The sequence below is a fragment of the Orcinus orca genome, chromosome 3 (genome assembly GCF_937001465.1).
Source record: "Orcinus orca chromosome 3, mOrcOrc1.1, whole genome shotgun sequence".
NCBI classification, from domain to species: domain Eukaryota; kingdom Metazoa; phylum Chordata; class Mammalia; order Artiodactyla; family Delphinidae; genus Orcinus; species Orcinus orca.
The window spans coordinates 184,874,300-184,902,185 of NC_064561.1; the positions used below are offsets into that span (position 1 = coordinate 184,874,300).

The 27,886-nt window shown below is 50.8% G+C and overlaps 1 protein-coding gene across 6 annotated transcripts in view; it reads right to left on the minus strand.

The window, feature by feature from the left end:
• Window positions 1–27,886, minus strand: part of AHRR (aryl hydrocarbon receptor repressor) — a 73,197-nt gene that overhangs the window by 10,678 nt on the left and 34,633 nt on the right. For 5 of the 6 annotated variants that reach the window (XM_033436664.2, XM_033436671.2, XM_033436669.2 and 2 more), the window contains one exon: window positions 5,883–5,972. In XM_033436664.2, the coding sequence (XP_033292555.1) occupies window positions 5,883–5,972 (90 nt within the window). Of the gene's footprint in view, window positions 1–4,514; window positions 5,813–5,882; window positions 5,973–27,886 lie in introns of those variants that run through there. The other variant, XM_033436672.2, reaches the window with a different exon arrangement.

The following is a 27,886-nucleotide window of genomic DNA, read 5'->3' on the forward strand; positions in this document are numbered from 1 at the left end:
GCTTGGGGTCAAGATACCCACTTTTCCAAGTTGACTCCAACCTCACCAAGCTGTGCGTTTGTGTTTGGTCACCTTCCAGCCTGTTATACTTGAATCACAAAAGTTAATTAAGAAAGCATCCCTGTGAAGTGAGCTGGGGGCCACCAGGTGAGATGGGGGCCAGGCCAGCACCTCCAGTCCTGACCACCACCACCCCCGGTAGGACGCCGCAAGGACCCACCAGTCCACAGCCCTCTCTCTGGTGCTGGATCCTCCCACCTGCTCGGGCCCCGAACGCAGAGGCCAACCCACAGGTCCATGCTGGGAAACTGCAGTCTGGGGCACAAAGGCCACTGCCACGGGCTACGAAGACTGGCTTCATTAGACTCAACGGTTGCTGTTGTCGGCAAAAACGTCCGCAGAGTGTCGACAGATGACGAGCCTGGAGCACATCTCCCCACTACCCTCTCTTAACTGAAGGGCATCACTCATTACCCGCCTGGGAGCCCAGCCCGCCAGGTGCTGTCTGTGACCTCTTCAACTGGTCCATTTCTGAGTTTCCATCATTTCTCAACTGGATCCCTGTAACACTAGATGGAGGAAAAGTGCCTGAAGGATGAAGACTTCACAAATGACGTTACCTCCTTAGAAGGTAACAGGTAACCCCACCCAGAGTGGATGAGGTGCCGCATCTCTCCACAGGTCCTCCTGTAACTGGCCCCCGGACATCAAACGGGTAGCCTCAGAAAGGCAGAAAATGAGTATGATCGTAACTCGAAGGCCGGACTCTATCCCCTGTGCGCCCCCCAGCCCAAGACACTGTTTTCACAGGAACGACAGGACCCTGAGGTCAGAAATGACGGTGGTCCTCGGTCAGTGCTATCCAGCGTCAGGGAGTCTGGCGTGACTGGGGACCAACTCATGGTGGACGTGGGCACACCTGACTTTCCCTCCTGCTGAGACCTGGTGGCACCTGCCGCACCTTCTGGTTCTCACCCGCCTGGCAGCTGGCAGCCTCACCTGGAGGCTCCCTCTCACCAGAGGCTCCCACCTCACCTGGTAGCTCTATGGTTACAAGGGCACATCCCATAGCCATGCTTTCCTAACACACTTTTGTGATTCAGGCGTAACGCATAGGCTGAAAAGTGCCCACGTCATAAATACGCAGCTTCACCACCCAGTCGGGAATCAGGACCCCTACAGCATCTCAGAACCCCTTCCCTCCACCCTCCCCAGAGGCGGTCGTGGCGCAGAACCCCGCACTGCCGGCTGATACTGGATGTAAATGGAGCGCTGTGACCTCTGTGTCACATCACAGTTGCGTGTGACGGCGGTGTTTCAGCCCCACCATCGTGTGGTACTCCACTGTCAGAACATACCACACTGATTAGTCCTCTCACTGCTGGGCCCTCTGAGTTATTTCCCGTCTGAGCCTGTTACAGAGGCTGCTGCTGTGTCTTCGAGGGCGTTTCTGTTGGATGCACACCCAGGAGTGGAATGAATGGGTCACGGAGTGAGCAGAGCCTCCGCTTTAGTGGAAAAGGCCGAACGGCCGTCCAAAGTGAGCACACGAATACGCACTTCCGTCGTGGCAGTGTGTGGAGCTCCAGTTGCTTTATGTTCTGGCCAACCTTTGGTATTTTCAACGCTTTTTCTTTTTTTGAGCTACGGTGGTGGATGCATCATGGTTTCTTTTGATGGTTTTAATTAGCACGTCATGAAGACTAATGAAATTGAACATCTTCTCACATGTTTATTGGTTTTTAGACGTGTGTGTGTGTGTGCGTGTTGCTCGCTTCTGTCTTTCCCATGATTTCCGTCGAGCTGTCTTGCCGGTTTGTCAGCGCTCTTCATCCTTCTGGACAGGAGTCCTTTCTTGGGTGGATTCCTTTGCAAAACTCTTCTCCACTCCCTGGCCTCCCCTGCTGCTCTCTTAATGGGTCTGGCACAGCCTGATTCATCAACCTCTCCTCATGGACAGGGTTTTAGAGTTTTTGTCCTGTCTATGTACTCCGTCCTCATATACCTCCTAACTCTGCCCTGTTATCTTCTAGAAGCTTCCACCACCCACCCGACATTGACTGTGCACGGTGTGAGGTAGGAGTCGAGACTCATTTTGTTCACGTGGATCCAGTTCACGAAGCACCATTTACTGACGAGACCAGCGCCCGCCCACCTCTCGGCAGCACCAGCTTCACTGTAAACCCGTGGCTGCTCTGAACCTCCGCTCTGTCCTGTGGGTCCACCTGTCCATCTTCCACCAACCCCACACGTCTCAGCCACTGAGCTCGACGGGCAGTCTTGTCTCCGGGATTGTACGTCCCAGGGAAAATCACACCCCCCACCGCCCTGCCGATGGGAATGCTCCGCCCTCTGCATTCCCAATTAGCTTGTCAGTTTCCTCTCAGAGAAGCTGCTCGGTTTTTACGGCAGTGTTATTAATTAATGTCATTCTATAACTTGATCTGATGTCTTTATGATAATAATATCGAGTCCTCCAGTCCATGATATGGCATACCCTTCCATTTACCTGGATCTTCCTTAACTTCCTTAAATAATGTTTTATATTCTGTGTGGAGATATTGCATATCATTTGCTTGACTCATTCCTAGGAATATGGTGTTTTTCCATCCTACTTTGATGGATGGCATTTTCCCCTCCATGGTTTTGATTAAAGGAAAACAATTGTGCTGACCTGTGAGCGCTGGATACGTCTCACCATAAACTGATATACAGGCACTGTGATCCAGGTTATTCTCTGGTGCGTTTTAGCAGGTGACCCCAAGCCTCGCAGAACCCCAGGGCCTCCCTGCTGCCCCATTTGCCGTCTCCACACACCTCAGATGATTCACGAATGGGACGCAAGGTGTGGATCTGTGGCTTAACGGGCACAGGTGGCAGGTTGACTTGGAGACATCGCTGACCAAGGTGAATTTGAAGACCAGTTATCTGGGGTGAGGAAACCAAGTTGGTAGCAACTAGTGTGGCTGCCCTTCGTCCTTCCTAATCTCCTAGGGTCTGATTCCTACAAATGAGGTCAAGAAAAATAAATGGTGGGAAACGTGAGAAGGAGGGAAGAGAGTAGGTAACAATGATTCAAACAGCACAAAACAGGCCCTGCTTTGGTTGGGTCAGGCGGTCTTCATCCTGCCTCTAAACCACCCTTTGCGGAGTTGAGGATAAAAGTATTGATACAACCGTTTTCACAAACGGCTCGTTCCAGCAGTAACCATCTCTACTTTCTGTGCAGAGAGGGCGCATATCCACTCTGCATGCCCGTGGATTCCTTCCACAGACCCTCACATCTGCCCCGGTTCACATGGGGACGAGCTGCCCCTACCGCAGACCCCCGAGAGAACAGACAACATCTTGAAACAGCAAACGGCAACAGCGACTAAAATATACATCTAAAGCCTATCCATTCGTCTCAGAGAGCGCTAAGTGCAAGATGCTGAAACGCTGCACTCAGGTTGTGCCAGGAAATACCTGGTTCCTGACTTTTCGTAAGGCGTTTTGCACAAGAAGCTTACAATAGCACAAAGCAATCCGAACATGTTCATGAAATATTTTGCATAAACTAGAGGCATGGCCTGATTTAATGGCATTTGGAAACAATTTATTTATAATAAAAGGCAAAACTTTTTTTTGTTTTCACTTCTAATGCTTCAGCGGAAATAACCAAGTTCCAAGAAACCAGAAGAGCCAATTAGCAAGTTCAGACCTGGAAGCAGGTCTCCTCTGCAGGGCTTTTCCCACGAAGGTCCTACCGGGTGGTAAGACCTTCGAATTACAGCCAAAGGCAGGTGGCTCTGGGTGTCTGGAGAATTCACAGAGCAACTCAGGCGACAGTGATGGGAACGAAAAGAAATTCTGAGCACGCAAAAGGCAAACCGAACCACGTTTTTCTAGATCCAGATCCTGCACACGACCTCCAGGGGAGCACGTGGAAGGCTTCGCTATTTGGGGCTGGAATCCCTCGTGCCCACGGCCTCGCGGAGTCACCTGCCGTCCTGGAGGGGGCGCTGCTCCAGGGGACCCTGAGCCCGAGCCTGCATCCCGGCCACGGCCCCCGACCTCGTGCGAGCGCGGCCTCCGCACAGCGGCTGCAAGGCGGACCGGGTAGCCCAGCTCCCGCGTCAGGAGCGCCCCCAGCGCCCTGGGGCTCCCGGCCGCGGCCTCGCAGCCCCACCGCGCGGAGGAGGAAGTCGGGCGACCCCGACTCGAAGGGGCGGAGCCGGCTCCCCGAGGCCACGCCCCGCGGGGGCCGCGCCTCCGCCTGCTGCTGCTGGGCCACAGGCCGTGACCGCGCGATCGCTGCCCGCGAGGCCGCCCAGACGGTCCCGGGGCCAGGACAGGGCCTGGCGGTCACTCTGTGCGGGTCCAGGTGGCGGGAAAGTCAACCTGGAAACGAGCGTGGGAAGAATCGAAAACGATTCAAATGAGGATTTTCATGGAAATTAGATCACGGGCCCCATCGGCCTCAGGGGCTCTGGCGGAGCTCAGTTCTCAGCCTGTCGGGGACCGGGCTCTCACACCTTGGCTTCCGCTGCCCTCAGCTTCGGGCACCCCCTTGATGCTCGGCCCATCCAGGGAGATTTTCGTTCTTAACGCCAGTCTGGCCTGTCCCCGCTCCCTCGCTTGGCTCTGATCCCGGCTCTGCAGATACTTCCCCTCTGCCGGCAGAGGTACCCCGGCCCCGCGGGGCCGTCCACGACCTCCAGGCGAGCACCCCTGTCCCAGTCTCGCCAGCGTCCCAGCGGGTGGGCGCCTCGGGGGACTCTCCATCCCCCAGGGGCCGCCGCCTCGCCCCAGCCAACGGGGGGTGGGGCGGGGGCGTGGTCTCCGAAAAGTGCTCCTCCCGGGCGCCGGGGCTCCGCCCTGCGGGCGCTGCTCCCTCTGCACCCACTGTGTCTGCACCCCTTTCTCGCTCATCCTGTGTCTCTAGGCGATGATTCTTTACACTAAACTTATATTAGTGTAAGTTTGTAAATTCTGTATATTAAGCCGTGCGAATCACTGCATAGGTTCTGCCTCCGGATGTGGCCCTGAGGACAGACACACTGTTCTCCGTTCCTCCAGGTTCTGTTTTGTTCTCTCGCAAATCCACCTGTTTTTGTCTTGAATTCCTCAGGGAGGGTGCCAGTGCCGCTGGCCCGTGGCTTCCTCGAGTTGATAACTCCGCACCGCGAGCTCCCTGCGGAGGGCTGCGTCTGGGGGGTGGCCCCTGGCAGAGCAGCTGCGGCCACGGTGGTGCCCGGCTTGTCCTCAGACCTCAGCCGTCGAAGTTCCAGAGCCGGGAGGCTGCACCATCAGGCTGGTGACTTTGGGCTGGGATTTCTCACGAGAGACTTCTTTTCCCTCCCGGAGGCCAAGCCAGGTCCTTCTTCCTTTCCTGGGACTTTTCATTGAGCCACCCTTCTAGGACCCAGTGTTGCATGGGACTCCATCCAGCTCTGCCCCAAGGTCTGGAATCATCCAAGCTAGGCTGGCCTGGGGCAACGTTCCAGATGAATTATCTGTACACCAACAAGAGCGTTTCCAGAACACACTACGTCCTGACTGTACCTCGTGTCTGGGCTTTGAGACACCAATGCACAGATGAGGACAGGTCCACTGCCCTGGCCCTGACCAGCCTCTCACGGCGAGGAGCCCGGGAGGCCCGGCCTCAGGCAGCACAAGTCGCTGCCCTTTAGACGGGGGACGCCCAGGACACTGTCATGCCTCTCGCTGTGACCCTGGGCCCTAGACAAAGCTAGGTGTGCAACTCCTCATCTGACAAAAGCTCCATGATTTAAAAAAAAAAAAAAAGAAGCTTGATTTTAGAGACATTTTAAACCTCGAAGACAACGCGTACTTTCAAGGTAACAGAACCGAACCGCAGCAGATAGAGCAGCTGTGCTTACCTGGTGGAAGCCCAGATAGTCCACGATCGTTGCTGACGCGTAGAATATCATCCCTTCTGCGCTCACCACCAGAGCAAAGCCGTGCAGGGACTAGAGAAAACAAAACATCGAGTTGGCGCCAAGATGCCTTTGTGAAATCACTGAAAATGAAAAAGTCAAGCGTTGATTCTGTTCGGCTTTTCAACCGTTTCTCCCCCGTTTTGTGGTCTGTATTCATAACCTCCAGAAAGGCCCGCTTTTAATTTATTTATGACCATTTTGCAAAAGGCCCCAAGCTAGCAGGTGGCACGGGAACTTGGTCACGGTTTATAAGGCTCAAGACTAGGGTTCTTCTTTTTCTAATGATTATCAAATTTATGTTTTATAAAATATACACCATCACTATGAGATGACACGTCAGTACCTGAAACAGAACAGAACCTTTATGCCACCTTGTGGATTTCCCCATTCATGCACCCTCCTCTATACTATGTTCTGATTTTTCTAAGAATTTTTATCATGAAAAAATGTTGAGCTCCATCAAGTGCTATTTCTATATCTACTGAAATCATCACATAGATTTTCTTTAATCTATTAATGTGGTGAGTTACAGTGACAGATTTTCTGATGGTGAAATCATTCTTGCCTACATACGGTAAACCTTATCTGATCATAATTTTTAATATGCTCTTGGAATTGATTCATTTCACTTACAAAATATTCATTTATATTTAAGGAAATCCAGCCTAGAAGCTTCTCTCTTTATTTTGGTGTCAAGTATACCTAATCTTCCCTCTTTTTTCATTCTCGGGACCCACCTATTTATGATGAGAATGATGTATTCCTTAAAGTCTGGTTCACCTCACCTCTTAAGATCCTCCAGTTTGGGTGCATTTTGGGAGAGATGGTGAGTGAAAGGGGGTGGATTTTAGTACCATGTCAGTTTATTTATTTATTTTTTATTATTATTTTTGTGTGTGGTACGCGGGCCTCCCACTGTTGTGGCCTCTCCCATTGCGGAGCACAGGCTCTGGACGCGCAGGCCCAGCGGCCATGGCTCACGGACCCAGCCGCTCCGCGGCATGTGGGATCTTCCCGGACCGGGGCACGAACCCGTGTTCCCTGCATCGGCAGGCGGACTCTCAACCACTGCGCCACCAGGGAAGCCCCATGTCAGTTTATGTAATGGTTGTTAGTGTATTCAGGATTTTTCTCTTATATCAATTATGGCATTTAAAAATATTTTTTAGTAATGCACTCCTTGCATCTTGATTTTAAATTTACTCATGTATGTTATTCACAATATTTTTATGATTATTAAATTTCAGTTATATCTGTAATTATTGTGGCATGTGCTGTGTTGGGCTCAACTTAAAGTCTCTCTTTGTTCGAGAAGCAGGCCCTCCAACCCCTCCTGCACAGGCTTCCCAGAACCATCACTAGTGAGGATGCACGAGGGACCACGGCCACTAGAGCGCATGATCAACGCGCATTCTACCTACCTATCTGTATCTATCCATCCTCTGGCATCATCATCATCACTTTGATACAGAAAATGGCAGCACACTCTGTGTAGGTCCTGGTGAGCGTCAGGCACCATATGTGGAACAGCTCATCCAGTTCTGCATCACCTCCATGAGGTAGGAACAGTCTGATTCTACTGGGCCAATACAGAAGCTGGAGGTAAGGGAGGTTCAGGCAACGGGATAGTGGTGTTCAAAATTTTTCAATTTGAATCTTTAACATACAGACATTTAGAGACTCTTTTTTTTTTTTTAATTTTTTGGTCGCACGGCATGCAGGCTCTTAGTTCCCTGACCAGGGATTGAACCTGCGCTCCCTGCGGTGGAAACGAGGAGTCCTAACCACTGGACCGCCAGGGAAGTCCCCAGACATATAGAGACTTTAGCTTCTATGAAGTTTGTAGCTATCAGCAGTGTATTATAATACCCATTTCCCTTAATTCTTGACCATGCTGGATGCCTTTTTCTTTTTTTCTAATCTTTGCCAATTTTATAAGTGATAAATTATCTTACCATCATTATAATTTTCATTTCTTTGATTATTAATGAGATTGAAAAAATTTCATACATTCATTGATAACTTGTATTTCTTCTTTGGTAAACTGCCCGTGCATGTCATGTGCTGATTTTTCTATTAGAGTTTATACATATCAATATCTAAGAGCTTTTAAATGACTGATACCGAAGATTTCTAGGCAGCCACCTAAATTCAAATCCCCACACTTCTAAAAGATGATGGAGAACAACAAGAATAGGTAAAACTACACAAATCTGCACCCCCATCATAATGAGAACACAGAGAGGTGATGAACTTCAAGTTACATATAAGCAGAAAAGGCAACATAAAGTCCCAGTAAGCTTACGATGACTGTTTCAAAAGAACAAAGTGTGTAATCCCTCCTCAAGAAACTAGAGAAAGCAGAGACAATTAAATACAATGTAAGGAGAGGGAAAGAAGAATTTAAAATAAGAGAAAAAACAATGGAAATTGTTTAAACAGTTAAATGATAAAGATTGTCAACAAAGTGAAAAATTGCTTCTTTAAAAAGATTAATAAAATTGATAAACTCTTAGCAAGATTGATCAAGAAAAATACAAATTACGGACACCAGGAATTTTAAAGAATACATCATTACAGATCCTACCGACATTAAAAAGATAGTGAGGAAATAATAAAAATGATACTCAAGAAATTAATTTACCAGAATTGACCCATTAGAGATAGAAACCTTAGAAGATCGATTTCTGTAGAAGAAATAAAGTTATCAAGGAACTAACCCAGGGTAATGCACCAGGCCCAGATGGTTTTAAAAAGGAATTCTACCAAATCTTTAAAAATCAGATAACACCAGTGCCCCATAAATCGTCTCGGAAATAGAAAGTGAAGGAAATTTTCTAATTCTTTTTAAGAAGTATAACACTGACACTTGATTCTGATAAGGAAAATACAATAAAACTAAAATTGCTTACTGTGACTACTGGTGCAAATATGCTAAATAAAATATTAGCAAACAGACTTCAATTTCACATTAAGAAAAGTATACATCATGACCAAATGAATTTATTCCAGGAATGCAAAGTTGGATATCAGGAAATATTAAGAAATTCATTAATATAATACACCACATTTATAGATCTAAGGAGAAAAACCTATGATTATCTTTTTTTTGGCTGTGTTGGGTCTTCGTTGCTGCGCGTGGGCTTTCTCTAGTTGTGGTGAGCTGGGGCAACTTTTCATTGCGGTGCGCAGGCTTCTCATTGTGGTGGTTTCTCTTGTTGCAGAGCATGGGCTCTAGGCATGCCGGTTTCAGTAGTTGCAGCACATGGGCTCAGCAGATGTGGCTTGCGTGCTCTAGAGCGCAGGCTCAGTAGTTGTGGCGCATGGGCTTAGCTGTTGCGCAGCATGTGGGATCTTCCCGGACCAGGGCTTGAACCCATGTCCCCTGCATTGGCAGGCGAATTCTTAACCACTGCACCACCAGGGAAGTCCCTATGATTATCTTTATAGATGGCAAAAAGCTTTCAACAAAATTCAACACTCATTCCTGATAAAAACACACAAGAAAATAGGAATTGTGGATACATCTTAACCTGGTAACATGTGTGTGCATGTTGTATGTGTGTGTGTGTCTGTCCATGTTATTCCCAAGGTAGCAACTTAATGGGGGAAAATTCTAGGTGTTTCCAGTATGATCAGGAAGCAAGGCAACTATGCCTATGACATCCCATACTGGGGTGTGTAAACTACACCCCCCGACATATAGCCTGCCACTGGTTTTGTAAATGAAATTTTACTAGAACACGGCCACACCTGTTCATTTACGTATTGTCTCGAGCCACTTTTGCACTACAACAGCAAGGCTGAGTAGTTACGACAGAGACAATATGGCCCAGGGGTCCCCAGTGCCCAGGCCGCACAGCAGGAGGTGAGTGCAGCGGGCAAGTGAGGGAAGCTTCACCTGCCGCTCCCCATGGCTGTCCGTCACTAGCATCCCCGCCTGAATATCCCCCCAACCCCATCCGCGGAAAAGCTGTCTTTCATGAAACCAGTCGCTGGTGCCAAAAAAGTTGGGGACCGCTGATATGGCCCACAAAGCCTGAAATATTTCACCATCTGGCCATTTAAAGAAAGAGTTTGCTGACTCCTGTCCTGTAGTATCTGGGGGGTGTTAACTGTTGCAACTAGAAGAGAGAAATCAATGGGAGGTATAAGAATTGAGAAAGTAAAACGATGGCTATTTGCAGATGATACCATGGTTTACTCAGAAAACCCTAGAGAATCAATGATAAAATAACTCAAATAAAGAATTCAGTAAGCAGCAAGGATATAAAATTAAATATATATATTCAATAACCTTTACATATGAGAAAAATGACCATATTAGAGGACATCATGGTGGTTAAAACCCCATTTACAAAGAGGACCCAGGACTTGTAAACTCAACAAGAAATGTGCAAAATCGATGCAAAGAAAACGTCAAATCATCTCAACAGGGCTTCCCTGGTGGCGCAGTGGTTGAGAGTCCGCCTGCCGATGCAGGGGACACGGGTTCGTGCCCCAGTCCGGGAAGATCCCACGTGCCGCAGGGCGGCTGGGCCCATGAGCCATGGCCGCTGAGCCTGCGCGTCCGGAGCCTGTGCTCCGCGACAGGAGACGCCACAACAGTGAGAGGCCCGCGTACCGCAAAAAAAAAAAAAAAATCTCAACAGACACAAAGTTATATGTGAACAAATGGAAAGACATCCTTTGCTCTTGGACTGGGTGACTCACCGTCATAAAGATGCCCATTCTTCCTAAGTGAAGCTCTCAACAGAGTGCAATATTGTCTACATCAAACTTTGTTACTGACCTACAGCTGATTTACAATATTGTGTTAGCACAGGTGTACAGATATGTATACATATCTGAATCACTATATGTATTTTTATACACTCTTTTTCAGATTCTTTCCCATTGTGGGTTATTACAAGATACTGAGTATAGTTCCCTATGCTATGCAGTAGGCCCTTATGGTTTATCTATTTTATACATAGTGGAGTGTATATCACATTTTTATGGAGCCAGCAAGTTGATACTAAATATGGAAAGTAAACACGCACTAATTGTTACAAAAACACTGAAAAAGAAAGTTAGGGAAGACTGTTATTTCTTGTCAAAACATACCATCAGGCCTCCACAACTAAAGGAGTTGGGTGCTGGTGCGTGAATAGACAAGTGCGTCCGTAGCCTGGGATAGGAAGCCCAGAGCAGGGGCAAGTACAGGTGGAAAGGTGGCGTCATCCAAACTACTAGACAAAGACGGGCTTTTCAATAGATGGTTCTCCCCTGAGATTCTGTCTGTCTGTTTAACAGGCTGAGTGTTCATCTACAGTTGACCAATATTTCTTGTCGCGGAGCTTCACGCATTCCAGATCTGCGCTCAGCCACCACGCCTCATTCCTTCACGGTGATGATGGACTTGGTGTGCCGCGCCGCGTTCAGGATGGCTTCATCTAGTCTCACAAGTAAAACGGGCTGAATTTCTCCCGAGCGCCGTCTCTGCCTGGTTTTAGTACAGGGTTCCTGACCGCACAGAATTAGCTGCCCCTTCCCTCATTTTGTGTGCTCTGGAATGGCTCTGGAATGGTACTTTCTGTCCCTTAGAGGTTTACCTAAAATTTGCTTTTAAAACAAGTGGACCAGATACCAGAGCTGCCACCCTGGTCAGTGTCCCCTCAGCTCCTGCAGCCGGAAGGCTCGAGACTCCACTGTCCAGCCCTGCCCCAGCCAACCCGCAGCCCCGGAGGCTGCTGCGTGCTCAGGCTTCTGCCTTGTCGTCTCCCTACATTCTTCCAGTTAATTTTGTTGCAGATTTTCTGCCTTCTCCGTTTCACATTAGGACGGCACTTTTGTTGCAGATGTGTGTGTTTCTCTGTCGATGGGTGTCGGGGGCAGCGGGGACACGGAGCTGCTGACTGGTGTCCGGCTTAAACGGAGGTCGTGTGTTCTGCCCAAAGTGACATCACACCACACACCATTCACGAGGAAGCCCCCTGGAAAGGGACGCAGTCTCGCAGCCTCAAACGAGACAAAGCCACAACTTAGCCATTAGAGTATAACTCAGAGAAGAAACGTCGCAGCCCTCAGGAAAACATACAGCAAACACTCGACAAAGATCTTATTCAAGAGGGAAGCACTGAGACATTAAACCAGCCTAAGACGTGTCTGAGACACTAGGTGCTCACAGGCAGCTGGGATGAGATTGCTGCGTTAGATGCGAAATTAAAATCCCCCTGGGTGATCCCTGAGCAGCCCTGTGCCCACATGACTTGAAGAGGAGGTACCACCCAACTTTTCACTTTATTTCAAAATTCTGGACTTTCTGACACACAGGTTCAAACACCCGGGTGGTGACTTTGCAATAGGATTTAGACTCTGTGCTGAGTTTTCTGAGCAAGAAACAAACCCAAGCCTCACATAGCCCCCAGCTGCACCTCTGCCCTAAACAGTGTGGCACTGGTGACCGCATCTCATCGCAATGCCCGTTATCACTCACCCACCCCAAACCCCAGTGAACTGAAAATCGACGCTGGGTGACACCCATGTCCACCGGAACGTCTCCAGAACCAGACAGACTGTGTCATTTGTTACTGTAATTCCTGTGCGGCTCCCGGGAGAAGTGTCTGGTCCCACTGTCCTCACGTCTTTGAGCCGCAGATGCAAAGTCCAGCGTTTGCCTGGATCTCATCCCAGTGGGCTAGTCACGAGTCTGTGAATATGCCAACCCCCAGTGTTTCTTGGTGCGGGGGGAACCTATGAAACGTTTGCGATGTTCTATGGTTAACAAAAGCCCCAATTTTCCTATATGTTGACTGCCTCTTTCCCTCCCGCTGTTTGGGTCAATCACTAGGACACGAAGCAGACCCCAAAGAGCCTCGTCGGTGAGTCCTTCCCACCCAGACTGGGTACCAGCCCGGAGATGGCAAGTCCTGTGCCAGCCGGAGATGGCAAGTCCTGTGCCAGCCCGGAGGTGGCAAGTCCTGTGCCAGCCCGGAGATGGCAAGTCTGGACAGCACTTCTCACAGTTTCTGCGCCACTTCAGAGATGCTTTACCTAAAAACAGAAAACCTTCGCATCCACTTCCACCGGTCTGGAGGATTTCCTGAAGCGCTGTCAGTCTCAGAATCGAAGATGAGGCTGGGCCTCTGAGGCTCAGATTCCTGTGCCCCTCAGACACTGACCCAACCGAGACACTGCACTTTGTTAATGCCAGGTTTTCTTATATTGCGGTAAAATCTACGTAACAGAAAACTCACCATTTTAGCCACTTTCAAGTGCACAGTTCTGTGGCACATTCACGTGGTTGTATGGCCGTCACCACCATCTCCAGAACTTTCACATCTTCCCAAACTGACACTCTGCCCCCCGCAGCCCGGCCCCGCCATCTACTCCCTCCTCCAGGGACCTCCTAAGTGGACTCGCGCAGGACTGGTCCTTCTGTGACGGGCTTGTTTATTTAGCACCACACCCTCCGGTGCATCCGTGTTGAAGGATGTGTCAGAATGTCCTTCCTCTTTAAGGCTGACTAATACTCCATTGCACGTACAGACCACCTCTGCTCACCCGCCATCGCTTGATGGGCATCTGGGCTGCTTTCGGCCCCTGGCTCCTGGGGGCGATGCTGCTGTGAACAGGGGCTCCAGCAAGACGTGAGCGCACTTTCGGGAAGGAAGGTGTCTATAGCAAGGAGGAAAGCCCACAGCCTCCTCCCCCGCAACACTGCCTGGGAGGGAGGAGGCGTGCGATGGGGCGGGCCTGCCGCCAGCTCAGAGCTGGGAGTCTTTCCAGAATGAGGACGGTGCCTGTGTTCTCACTGGCCCTCCTGCTCTGGCTTCAAGCGCCTCACCTGGGAAACCCGGGGTTCCTGTGCTGCTGGGATTTCATCTGAATGGGCACCTGCCTCCCTCCCTGCCCCGTGCCCATGCCCAGCGGGGTCTGATGGCCGAGACCCCGGGGGCTGGTGCCGCCCATTGCGGCCGTGACTGTGACCCTCAGACAAGGGAAGCCAGCTCTGGCCTCCACAGGCCTCGCGTCTTATTGGGAGCCGGCCGCAGCGCCCCAGAACGGGGCCCTGCAGGCTGCCGGTCCAACACCCTCCCTCGGGGCTCTGCAGTGCCCCTCCGCCAGGGGTCTGGGCAGAAGCAGGGTGGGTGGCGCTGGGTCCACCTCGGGATTGTCAGGACACAGCATCCATCCTTCTTACAGCCTCAGCTCAGCGCTGACCCGGGAGAGATGACGTCACCAGTGGCCATGCGGCCCAGGTGACTGAGCCCAGACACCTCAGCTCAGCGCTGACCAGGGAGAGGTGATGTCACCAGTGGCCATGCGGCCCAGGTGACTGAGCCCAGACACCTCATGGGGCTGGGCAGTGGTGGCCGCGAGGGCCTTGCGCCCTCCCCCGGGCAAGCTGCAGACTCGGTGCATTCCCCCCCAGCCCCCCGGCAGCGGGAGGGGGCGAGGTGGGTGCTGGCTGTACCACCAGCCCTCGCACAGCATTTCCCATTTCAGAGACTCATGACATCCCACTAATAATAGTCCAAAGACCAAAGAAATGTTCAGGGTTTGAGTATATAAAATGCCGTCTCAAAAAAGATTTTACGAGATTAGTCATGACCAAAAACAACCTTAATTTTAACTCCTAAGGCAGAAATTTAAAAAAGCAAAAAGACCATAAAGTGCTGTTTGCCGACCCATATGGATTCAATATCAGATTGACGTTCTGGTCCAGAACCATCACGCCAAATACTTTTGCACATGTGGGACCGTCTTTCAAACATGCGTCGCAAACATTTGTTTGTTTTCTCTCTCTCTCTTTTTAATCCTACAAGACTTTTGTGTTTTTTTAAACATGGTACATGGAAAATGAGATCACTTTTCCAAGTGGAAAAAAGAATTTGGCCCCAAGCGGAAGGCTGCACTTTTTTAAGGGGAGAAACAAGCACATCCACATTCAATTACTTAGCAGTCACAGGACCTGCACCTGCCACTGCAGGGCCTGCCCCTCGCTCTGCCCCCCGACGCTGCTGCCCCAGCCCCTCTTCGGGGATCAAGCCAAACGAGTGAGAAAGCGGAACTTCCTTTTGCCAACCCTTGAATATCCTGATCTCTTCCAGCCCACGCAGAAAAAATAGCTAGCCTGTACTTCAAAGATTGCTCGTCAAGGTCACGGCAGAGGAAAAAGAAGAGGGAAAAAGGAACAATTCCAACGGCCCCTCTCACCGCCCCTCCCTGGAATGAAGGGAAGTTGGGAGCTGTGCCCTCCCCTGAGAGCCGTTGCCACGGTTACAGAGCAACACCGCAAGGCCAGGGCCGCCAGTCACGCGAGCTAGTGAGGGGCACCCGGCGTGTCGGGCAGCCGCTCGGCCCTGCTGGAGCCAGATCACTCGCCGGGCCTCGCAGTGGGGCCTGAGTGCGTGCGAGGCGCTCCTGCTGGGAGCGGATCGCTGGCTGTTTATAGATCCCACAAACAGTAAACTTGGCCTTGGGCTCCTGCCACGGAGTGGCTACGGCACTTGAAAGCAGTTCTCGAAAGATGCAGTTGGCTGACAGGGGCAGGACCGCAAGGGTGGAGGCAGGTGCGGATGCCCAGGCCCTGGGAGCTAGACCCTCGTGCCAGCGCGGCCCCTGCTCTGGCCACCCACTGCCCAGGGCCCTCCAGGTCCTTCTCTCCAGGTGAGTGACCTGGCTGTGGCACAGACACCTGGGCGGTGGAGGTACCTGGACAGGGAGCTTGGCCCTGGGCCCTCCAGCCTCCCTGTGGCTGGTGGGAGTGGAGCCCAGACCCGGACACAGAACGTGGCCACAGCAGACAGACACCTCTCTTCCTTCCCTGGGGGGACGCAGCTATTCCAACCGAGTGCTGCCTTTTCAGCTGTGTGACCTCAGACAAGCCAAGGGGCAGAGCAGGGCCTGAGTGACCACAGCGATCGCTGACCAGTGAGCCCTGCACAGTGACCCTGGACGGTCAGGGGCTCCTGGTGGACAGTCAGGGGGTTCACAGTGGAGCGTTCTGGGGGTCTAAAAGCCACGGAGAGGCCATGTCCAGCCAGGCCCCAGGCAGCTGAACTGCCTTCAGGGGTGGAGCCAGGAGCTGGGGGCTTCTGACCCACAGGGAGACCACTGAGTGGACAGAAAGCACGACCTTGAGGGCCTCGGTGGGACACAGCCTGGGCGTGGCGCTGCCCTCGGCCGCTTGGCGTACGGTCGGGCTGGCGGGGACTGTGGGCCAGCGGGAAGGAGGCAGGGCGTGGGCTGGCGGCCGCCGGGGAGTGGGGGGCAGGCTGCCCTTCCTGGCTGCGTCCACCTGCGGGCCAGCTCTCATGAAGCCTCTGACACTTTTATCTATGTCTGTCGAGCCCCTGAAGGAAAAGCCACGTCAAAGGAGTCTGGGAACGACAGGCTCAGCGGTCACAACGGGAGGTGAGAAAGTGTGGTTTCTCTGAGCACCAAGACCAAAGTGGGAGACAGAGCAGCCCGTGCCGCAGCCTGCTCAGCGGAGGCCCCGGAACAGTGTGGGTGCAGCGGTGAGGACATCAAGGAATTCTCCCCGGAGCGGTCGAGCTGGGCATCCTGGGGCTGCCCGCCCCGGATCCCCAGACATACGCCCGTCAGCCTCGCCAGTGCCATTCTTCAACAGCTGGGGACCCAGGGGGTTGTGCAGCCGCCATCCCTCACAGCCACCCCGAGACCCTTGCCCCTGGGCCCCCCGGCCCCCCCACCCCTGCCGGCTCTGCTCTGCCCTTCCGGCCGACTCCTGCTGTGCTCCACCTTCTGCGCCGGGCGCCTCCGTGATTCGGCCGCACGTGCTCTGGGGTTTCACACCTGCGTTTCTGGAGGACGCGTGGGCCCTCACCTGCGCGCCCGGCACCAAGGGGCAGAAACCTCAGCAGGGAGGCCCCGTCCACGACCTGCCGGGAGCCGACACCCTCGGGGCCTCCGGCGACTTCTCCCAACCAGGGAAGGGTTTTCTAGGTCTTTCTCTCGAAGAGCGACGGCCTGAACGTGAGAAAGTCTCCACTCTTGTTCCCAGTAGGTCGCCTGTGGTTCCTGAGAAGTTCCCGGCAACTGTGCTGGCTTTTCCAGAAACCACGCCAGCACGGGCCGGCAGGGGTCGGTGGCCTGCTGGGTGTCTGCGGGGTCCCAGACGCGCAAGGCCGTTCTCACACCATTTCCGCGGGATCCGTGGGCGCCACTGGGTCCAGGCTGCGTGGGTCACCTTCACAGGCCCGAGGCTGGCGGTGGGAACGGGTGAAACCCCTTCACCTCGGCGAGTCAGCACATCTGCCCGTTGGCCACCCCCTCCCCTGAGGATTTTCATTGTTTTAACCTTAGGGTCCTGCTCCAGCCTTGAACTCAGAACCAAACACGATTCAATGGGTCTGAGCCTCCCCTCCGGCTCCTTTTAACTTCTTTTGGCATCCAGGTTAAGCACAGATGCGAGGCTTCTGTGTGGGTGCAGGGCGAGCCAGCGTGGGCTCTGTCCCCTCCCCAAAGTCAGCCCACGTCATCCAAACGGGAGTGAGCCCCAGAAAGGCTGTGGGGACCCCAGCTGCTCCTCACTGTGACCCAGGCAGCCCTGCGCGGGGGCGCGGAGCAGAGAACAGGTAGAAGGAAGCCTCTCTATGGTCTGCTGCGGCCCCTCCCCCAGCTGCCTGGGGACAGTCGGCCTGGTGGGATGACAGAGGCAAGGGCGCACCGGGCACTCACCCCTCCCTGCCCCCCCTCCACAGTCTCATGCAAACCCCAGGCCAGGGCTCCTTCCGAGGTGGCCCTTTCTGAAGGGAAGCCCTCACCAAGGAGGCAAACCCGCCGGCCAGCCCCTCCCCCCAACCCCTGCCCTGTGACCCTCCCTCCTGCCCCCAGCACACAGCTGCTCAGGGACAGAACACACGGACCAGGAGACAGCCTGGGAGATGCCCGGCAGGTGGGGCAGCACAGAAAGGAGACCAAGGATGAGACAAGCATGAATTTAAATAAATATGTTTAAGGAGATAAGAAAATCGATTAGCAAAATGAAATAATAAGAAGAAATAGTACAAGCAAATCAAGGGGAACTATTTATTAGGTATGAGAATGTAAGGAAGAAAGAAAACATTTGAGGGTGTGCTGTGATGGGTACCAACCTGGAAGATCAGTCCTGAAGACAGCAGGGAAGGGAAACCAGACAGAACGCAGAAGTAAGAGCAGCAGATGGGAGACAGTGCCCAGGGATAGCTGGGTAAAGGTGTCTCCAGAGGTAGAACCAGTAACAGAGGGGGACAGCATTGGATGCAATGATGGAAAACGAAATCCAGATTGAAGAAGAAAGACCTCAGATGGAAAGAACTTGGAGCACCAAGCAGGCAAAACAGATGAAAAAGACACATTACAGTGCAATTCAAGAATATCAAAGCCAAGAATGTCAGGCTCACGAAAGCTCAAGAGGGAGCCGGAGCGGAGCCGCTGCAGAGAACCAGCCTCGGACCCCGTCAGCGGCACCCGCGCTGCAAACAGTGGGACAGGAGTTCCGAAGGTTGAAGGAAAAGCTTTGAACCTAAGATTCTATATCCCACCAAACTGTTATCCAAGCATGAAGGCGCGGGGTGAGATGCAGGAAGATTTCACATCAAGACCCTCAGTGAAAGCACCGAGGGGAGGCCCTCAGAACAAGAAGCACATCTGGGGGCTGCGAGGAGGGTGACCCACATCCTGAACCTCAGGGGGGCCTTGAAAAGTCAGGAACACAGACTAGATCTGTGCCGTCCAGGATTCCACTTCTGGACAAAGTCACTGTGTCCGTGCGGGGTCTGGGGGCCTGGACGGATGCAGGACTGCTGGGGAGACGCCAGCCCTGCTAAATCTAGGGGGTCAAAGAGAAACCTGCTTGGAAAGACCTGCGCTGAAGGTGATCCCCCGAGAACGAAAGCAGAGTGTGTGACTTAAACTGGCATGAGAAAGCTCAGTCAGAATGGGGAGCTAGAGAGAAGAAAAAGAAACCAAGGAGAATGCAGTCAATAGAAACAAAATATGAGGGCAGAAATTAGCCCCCAAACAAGAGTAATTCCAAGAAGAAACGGGCTAGACTCGCCAACTACAGGATCCCCCCACAAACACTGCAAGAGAGCCACTTCCCAAGAAAGGAAAGCTGACGATGAAAGTACGAGGAGGGGTCCCAGCTGCAAGGACACCAGAAAGCTGAGCAGCTTCAACGTCTGGACTCTAGCGGGACGAGGGCTGGAGTCAAACGTGCAGGATGTGAGAGCCACAGAGCCCCGGAGCCCCGGCCAGGCTTCCTGCTAGAGCGGCCGCCTGGAGCCGGGGTGGCGTGAGCTGCCAGCTGACGGCTCACAGAGCTGCTGCCCCCGGGTTTCCCCAGGTTTCAGGCGTCCGCGTGTCCCCGCCGCCACTGCAGCCCTCGCTTCCGCTCTGCCGGGGGATTGAGCTGCGTCATGGTTCTGCTGGAATCCGCCTGGCGTCTGTGCTCGCAGACTCTTCTGGGGGGAGGCGGGGGGGGGGCAGGGAATGCACTGTCCTCAGTGACCGCAGGCCTGGGCCTTACCTCCCTGGCGGACGAGCTGCCCCCCCCCCCAGTGTCTGGTCCACCGCCTTCTCCCCCCACCCCTCCTGGAGGGGCCTTGGGCTCCAGGTCCCCAGCTGCCACTTGGTCACGGCCTGGTCCATGCGGAGGAAGTGGAACTGGGGGGGGCCAGGATGCCGGGGCTGTCCTCACTCCCCGCCGCCACTCCAAGGACAGGCAGGTACATGTGGATCCCCGGTTGGAAGCCCCCTCCCCTGAGGCACCTCCTCGTGGCCTTCCAGCCTCCACCTTCTCGTCTCCAAGCCCGGACTCTCCTGTCCTGGGTGCAGAATTTCACAGAGGCGAACACCAGGTCCTTCTCATCCTCTGTGCTGTTCACCCAGCAGGGCCTTTCAGGCTGGAAACTCAGTCCTGGGCTCTGCGAAACCTTCTGGGTTGCTTCCTTGATGATTTCCTCCCCTGTGGTCTTTCTGGAGCTCCCATTATGCAGGTCCCGTGGGGCCTGGCCATTTCCCCGACTTCCCTCTGTTATTCTCCGCTCATTCTTCACTTACGCACGGGAGCACTCTAACTCCAGACCCTTCTACGGATTTCTAGGTGTTGCTCTCATGCTTTTAATTTCTGAGGTCTTTTAAGATCTCTGAATGGTCGCTTTTACAGCTGCCTGTGTCCACTGTGTCCGAGCGGCTCGAGGGCTGTATGGTCTGCCTGTCTGGTCATCTCCACTTTGCACATCTGTCTCCTCCAAGCTGGCTTTCCTCCTGGATCCTGTGTTTTGCTCCATCAGCCTCTTTCCCGGAGGGTCCAGGATCCCTGTGTGCGCTGGATTTGAGGAGCGGGTTTGGGACAGCCGACAGGAGGCCGCCACCACAAGCCTGTGCGGCCTCGGTGCCGCACGTCCTGCAGGGGGAGCCCGGACGTCTGCACTTTTAGTCCCTTATCCATATAAAGTAGCAAATTCACAGGCTCTGAGAACCAAGACGGCAGCACTGGAGGCCCTTCCCCTGCTGAGCGCCGACCCGAGTTACTGCATCCGCTCAGCACCAGAATGTTCGAGTCACGCTGGGGGGAAGGCAAGAAACAGATGCCACCTCTGAGCTGACACAAACAGCGGAGTGATCAGGTAAGGGACGCAACCAGCTAATACACCCTCCTCCATGAGATAAAGGTAGCACTTTGAAATGAAAACAACAAAAAAGATGAAACGTCTCAGAAGAGAAACAGACACTATAAAAAGAAAGAACCGAATGAGAATTTTAGAACTGAGAAATAAAATATACGAAGTTAAATTTTCACTGGATGGGCTTAATGGCAGAATGGAGGTGACAGAGAAAAGGGTCAGTAAAGGCAGATAATAGGAAGTGTCCAGGCTGAGAGAGAAAATATTGGAAAAAACTGAAGAGAGCCTCAAGGACCTGTGGGACAGTGTGAAAAGGCCTAACACCTGGGCCAGTGGAGCTTCCGAAATAAAAGAGAAAGAGGTTGGGGAAATAAAAATATTTGAAGAGTATGGCTGAAAACTTTCCAAATTTGGTGAAAGACATAAATTTATAGATTCAGAAAGCTCAGCGAACGCTAAACAGGACAATCTGATAAACCCAAGCACATCAACATTAAGCATCAAAAGTCAACAGAGGGGCCTCCCTGGTGGCGCAGTAGTTGAGAGTCCACCTGCCGATGCAGGGGACACGGGTTCGTGCCCCGGTCCGGGAGGATCCCACATGCCGCGGAGCGGCTGGGCCCGTGAGCCATGGCTGCTGAGCCTGCGCGTCCGGAGCCTGTGCTACGCGGCAGGACAGGCCACAACAGTGAGAGGCCCACGTACCGCAAAACAAAAACAAAAACAAAACAAAAGTCAACAGAGATACTGAAATGGAATACTAATAAATATTACTAAAATCAAAAAGAAGGCAGAAAAGATGGAAACAAAAAATAGAAAAATTATGAAACGGTAGACTGAAATCCAATAATATCAATGATTACCCTAATATAAATGGCCTCACACACCAATTAAAAAAAAAAGATACTGTCAGACTGGACTTAGAAAAAGAAAAAAGGTCCAAATATGTACTGCCAACAAAGGAGAGATATACATTAAATATAATAATACAAATGGACTCAAAGTAAAAAGATGAAGCAAGACATGCCAAGGAAACATTAACTAAAAGGAAGCTGGGGTGGTAACGTTAGCATTAGACAAAGCCCACTTCAGAGCAAGGACAATTACCGGGAATAAAGAGGCATCTTATATAATGATAATGACAGAAAGGTCAATTCATGAAGAAAACATAGTAATCCTAAGTGCGTTTGCGATATACGACAGAACTCCAAAACACATAGAGCAAAAACTGGCAGAACTTAAAGGAGAAATACAAGATTCCACAATTATACTAGAAGATGTCTTTCAGGTTAAGACTAGACAGAAACTCAACAAGGATATAAAAGCCATCAACATTGTCAACCAACTTGATGTGACTGGAGTTTATAGAACACCTCATCCAAGGACAGCAATCTGGTGGGGGCCCCTTCCTGGCTCACAGATAGCCGTCTCCCACGTGGTAGAAGGGGCGGGGGACTCTCTGGGGTCTCTTTTATAAGAACACAGATCCCATTCATGACCAAGTCACCTCCCAAAGACCCCACCGCCAAACACCATTGCACTGGGGGTTAGGTCTCCAATCTAGTATGAATTTGAATTCTATTAATTTGCGGGGGATACAAGTATTTGGTCCATGGCAACAACCAATGAAACCAATAGCTGTGTCTCTGAAAAAAATCAATAAGATGAATACACCTCTAGCCCAGCTGACTAAGAAAAAATAAGAGAAGATGCAAATTACCAATGAAATGAGAAAGGAGACATAGTCACAGAACCCACAGACATTAAGAAGGCAACATGGAGCCCATGGTGCTGGACTGCGGAGGCTGGGAGACGGCTGGGAGGCGCTGTGGGGCCTGGGAAGCCACATTCTGCGGAGGGGAGGGGGCCATGGAAGAAGACTGGGCCCAGGTGCCCCAGGGGCCTTGTAGGGGGAGGGGGCGGCCTCCCAGCGTACCCGACAGCCCTGTGTGGGAGTGGGCTGGTAGGATGAGTAAGTCGGCTGGTGGTGGGCCCGGCGGGGCCCTGAGGGGCTGCCTGCGAGCTAGCGGCCCCTGCTGGGTACATGTGAGCTGGAGAGCTAGAGGAAAGAGCTCACCATCCTGAGGCGGGGGGGACGGCGGGGGCCCTCCTCTGACTTTTCCTTCTCCTTATGACTTTTGGAATCAAGTTTGTGTTTCACATTCTCACAAAAGGATAGTAAGTGAAATCAACAAAGATAGGAAAGGACCCCCGGAACGTCACACTCTCGGAAGACCAGTCACACCCAAACTGAGGGGTTCTCTGCAAGACGACAGGCCAGTGCTCCTTGGGAAGTCAGTGTCCCAGAACCCCAGGGCAGGCCAAGGAACGTTCTAGATTAAAGGAGGTGAGAGAGGCAGGACAGCTAAACATGTGACGGGTTTCCTGTTGGCACAAACAGGGCACTGGGACCGTGTGGGAGCTGAGTCGGCTATGGACACAGTCACAACACAGCCTCAGAGCCCTTGGTCCAGCATCTGTGCCCAGGCCGTGGGGGGCATCCTGGTTTAGCAAATGCACCGAGGCCTCTAGGAGTAAAGGGCATCACGCCTGCCACGCACCCTAAATCGGGTCAGAAGAGAAAATGAGTGTGGAGAGAGGGCAAGTGCTAACACGGAAACGTCTGGGAATCTGAAAAATTCTTTGTACCGCTCTGTCAACTGTTTTGTAAGTCTGAAATCACACCGAAATAATAAAAGAAGAAAGAGGTTAAGAAAAAGCAAAAGAAAAGGGCAACTGGAAAACCATGGACAATTTTGTACCCATAAAATCAATAACATAGATGAAATAGACCAACTCTTTGAAAGATACAAACTACTAAAGTTCACACGAGAATAGATAACCTGAATAGTCCTTTATCAATTAACAAAACTGAATTCATACTTTAATCTCCTATGATTAAAACTATGATTTGAATTATTAAACTTCTAAAGAAAACTCCCAGACCAGTTGTTTTCTCTGCTGAATTCTAATAAGCATTTCAGGAGGAAATAATACCAATTCTACACAATCTCTTTCAGAAAAGAAAAGAGAGGGGAACACGCTCAGATAGTTTTATGAAGCCTCCACTAGCATATGACCCCACAACCAGACAAGAAAGAAACAAAAGTGTTTCTCATGAACAAAAATCCCCACAAATATTACCAAATTTAATCCAGCAATATATAAATAAGATCTATCCTGGGCATGCAAGGTTGGGTCAGCATTTGAAAATCGATTAATGTAATTCACAATATTAACAGACTCAGGAAGAAAAATCATGATCATCTCAATAGACGCAGCAAAAGCATCTGACAAAACGAATCCATTCATAATAAGAACTCTCAGAAAACAAGGAATAGAGGGAAATTTCTTCATCTGATATAAGGCATCTATAAAAAGCAAAACAAGCAAAAGCCTGAAGTTTTCTCCCTAAGGTTAGGGAGAGGCAGAGGTGTTCGCTCTCACCTCATCTACTCTGTTGCACTGGAAGGCCTAGGAGCGCAATAAGGCAGGAAAGACAAAGCATGCAACTTGAAAAGCAGATAAAAGCTGTCTCTATTCTCGGAAAACACGATGATCTACGTAGAAATTCCCACAGAATCTGCAAAAAAGCTCCAAGAATTACTGATGAATTCAGAAGGGTCACAGACAAAAAGTCAACCTAGAAAAATAAATTGTATTTCTGTATACTAGTAACGCAAGTAGAACTTAAACAGCAGCTCCACGTACAATAGCAATACAAATATTAATAGAAAATACTAAGGTATAAATCTAACAATATACACAGGCTCTTTAGGCTGAAAGCCATAAAACGCTGATGAAAGTAATAAAAGACCTAAATTAATGGGAGACACTGTTCATGAATTGGGAGAGTAGTGCTGTCAGGCCGTCAGTTCTCCCCAAACTGATCTGCCGCTCTAACACAACCCCAGTCAAAATTCCAGCCAGAATTTCTATAGCTGTCAACAAGCTAATTCTAAAATTTATGTGGAGGGACTTCCCTGGTGGTCTAGTGACTAAGACTCCGTGCTCCCAATGCAGGGGGCCCAGGTTTGATCCCTGGTCAGGGAACTAGATCCCACATGCTGCAACTAAGTAAGAGTCCGCATGCCACAACGAAGATCCCGCACGTGGCAACGAAGATCCCGAGTGCTGCAACTAAGACCCAGAGCAGCCAAAAAATTAAATTAAATAAATATTAAAAAAAATAAAATAGGGCTTCCCTGGTGGCGCACTGGTTAAGAATCCACCTGCCAATGCAGGGGACATGGGTTCGAGCCCTGGTCCGGGAAGATCCCACATGCCATGGAGCAACTAAGCCCATGTGCCACAACTACTGAGCCTGTGCTCTAGAGCCTGTGAGCCACAACTACTGAGCCTGCATGCCACAACTACCGAAGCCCGTGCACCTAGAGCCTGTGCTCTGCAACAAGAGAAGCCATCACAATGAGAAGCCCACACACCACAACAAAGAGTAGCCCCTGCTCGCCACAACTAGAGAAAGCGTGTGTGCAGCAACAGACCCAATGCAGCCAAAAATAATTAATTAAAAAATAATAATAAAATAAAATAAATAAAATTTATGTGGAGAATTGGGAGATTAGGATTGACATACATACCCTACTATGTATAGAATAGATAACTAATGAGAACCTACTGTATAGCACAGGGAACTCTACTCAATAATCTGTGGTGACCTAAATGGGAAGGAAATCTTTAAAAGAGTGGATATATGTATGCGTATGACTGATTCACTTTGCTGTACAGCAGAAACTAACACAATATTGTAAAGCAACTATACTCCAATAAAAATTAATTAAAAAAATAAAAAATAAAAAAATAAAAGAAATAATACTTGAACTCTCAAAAAAATGTAATAAAATTTATGTGGAAAGACAGCGAAACCAAAATAGCCAAAACAATTCTGAAAAAGGACAACAAAAAACAGGGGCCAATTCACACTGTCTGATTTCAGGACTTATTATAAAGATATATATATATATATATTTTATTATTTAATTAAATTTTTTTTTTTTGCAGTATGCGGGCCTCTCACTGTTGTGGCCTCTCCCGTTGCGGAGCACAGGCTCCGGACACGCAGGCTCAGCGGCCATGGCTCACGGGCCCAGCCGCTCCGCAGCATGTGGGATCTTCCCGGACCGGGGCACGAACCCGTGTCCCCTGCATCGGCAGGCGGACTCTTAACCACTGCGCCACCAGGGAAGCCCATAAAGCTATATTAATTAAGACAGTGAAAGGTTGTGAAAGGTCAGACACACAATCTAGGCACCAGGACAGAGAGTCCAGAAACAGACACAAAAATGTGGCCAACTGATTTTTTATGAAGGTGTAAAGTCAATTCAGCGGAGAAAGGATCAACTTTCAAATAAATGGTTCTGAAAGAACTGGAATTCATATGCAAAAAAAATAAATCTTGACCTATGCCTCCCACCTTACACCAAGTTAAATAAAAATGGATCACAGACTTCAGTGTAAAACTTAAAACTGAATGTAAGAGTATAAAACACTGGACTCAAACATAAAAGAAAAGTCTTTGTAACCTTAGGGTAGGTAAAGAGTTGTTGCATGTGACATCAAAATCATGACTTATCAAAAAAAATGGATAGATTGGACTTTGTCAAAGTTAAATACTTTCACTCTCTGCAAGGCCTTGTCAAGAGAATTGAAAAGACAAGCCAGGTTGTGAGCAATTACTACAGACCCTACATACAACAGAACCTACATACAACAGAACGTACATACAGTGAGGACACTTGTCCAGAACATTTATATGAGCTCTAAACTCGACAATAAGAAAGCAAATGACCTGATTTCTTTTTCTTTCTTTCTTTTTTTTTTTTCTTAGTGGACAAAGACCTGAACAGACAGTTTACAAGGAGGATCTATGGATGGCAAATAGACACATGAAAAGATGCTCAGAATCATTAGTCATGAGGGAAACGCAAACTAAAACCATAGTGAGAGTCCAGCTATTAAAACTGCCTTGTAATACTGTGCAAACCAGGGACTTGCAGCAGCTGGAACTCCCGTTCCCTGCTGGCGGGGACGCACCAGCACAGCTACCTTGGAAAGCAGAGTGGCCATTTCTTACAAAGTTAGGCACACACATATGTAGGTATCATCCAAACAAAAGGAAAACCTATGTTCAGAGAAAAACCTGTGTGTGAATGTTTATCACAGCTTTACTCATAGCCAGCACACCCTGGAAACAACCCCGATGGCCTCAGCAGTTGGGTGGGCAAGCGCTCTGAGACGCCCACAACATGGGTGACGGACACTCAGGTGGAGGACGTGACTGCAAATGGACAGCAGGAGGGAAACCTGGGGGTGGAGGAATTGCCGTGTTGCTCACCCTATACTCCCCAAAAGAACTCAATCAGGAAATGTCCCGTGCGGCACAGGACACCCGAACTCCAGCCAGGGTCAAGTGATCAGAGTGTCTTCTGGCCGGACAGGCCTGAACTCATGGCTACTGCGGGCACGTTGTCCCGTCCCCACTGAACTAGACGGCCCTGCAGCCCAGCTTGGATGGAGGATGAGGCCCGGGCGTGGCACTGACCACACACCCAAGGTCGGTGCTTCCAGAACCACGTCTGCCCTCATCCCCCACTCCCACGCCTCCTCCACCCCTCCCAGTGCCTGTACCAAGGTGCTTACTGGCGGCAGCTCTGCTGGGTCTTGGCTTCCCCGGGGGAGCCTCCAAACATGGACCAAGAGACTGGGCGTCCAGTCCCACCCCAACGGGGACCCTGGACAAGCCCCTAACGGCTCTAACTCCTGGTTGTTTCATGTTAAAATCACAGATGTTAGACCACAGTCACTCTTAATGTCTGTGTCAGCTCTAAATCTTATAGGAATTGATGACAGTTTATCTTCAAGAGACTGAAGATTGGAAATAAAACCTAGGATTTTCTTGTTATTATTGCTTGGTTTGCTTATTTTGCTCTGTTTGGGAATATTTTTAACTTGAAAATTAGTCTCTAATCCCAAAGTTTGAGAATCATTGCTCTGGCAGTGCTGTGAAGGGCCCTCGTCATATAACCAACCCTGATTCCAATCAAAGGGAGCTTCCAGAAACATCCTGTGGCTACAGAGAACGTTGGATATGAAGGCGGCCACTTCAGGAACTGCTGGACCTCATTCTCCAAAATGGAGCAGGCGGGTGGGCACCCTTCTGGCCTGGCCAGCGAGCCCAGCGGGCAGGGCGTGCACCAGGGCAGGCTGTGGTGCCCAGAGCAGATGGGCAGCAGACCCAGACCCTCAGCCACAGGACCTCTTCTTGAGAAAGTCCACCCGGCGGGTAGCTCCCCAGACGTCCCCAGG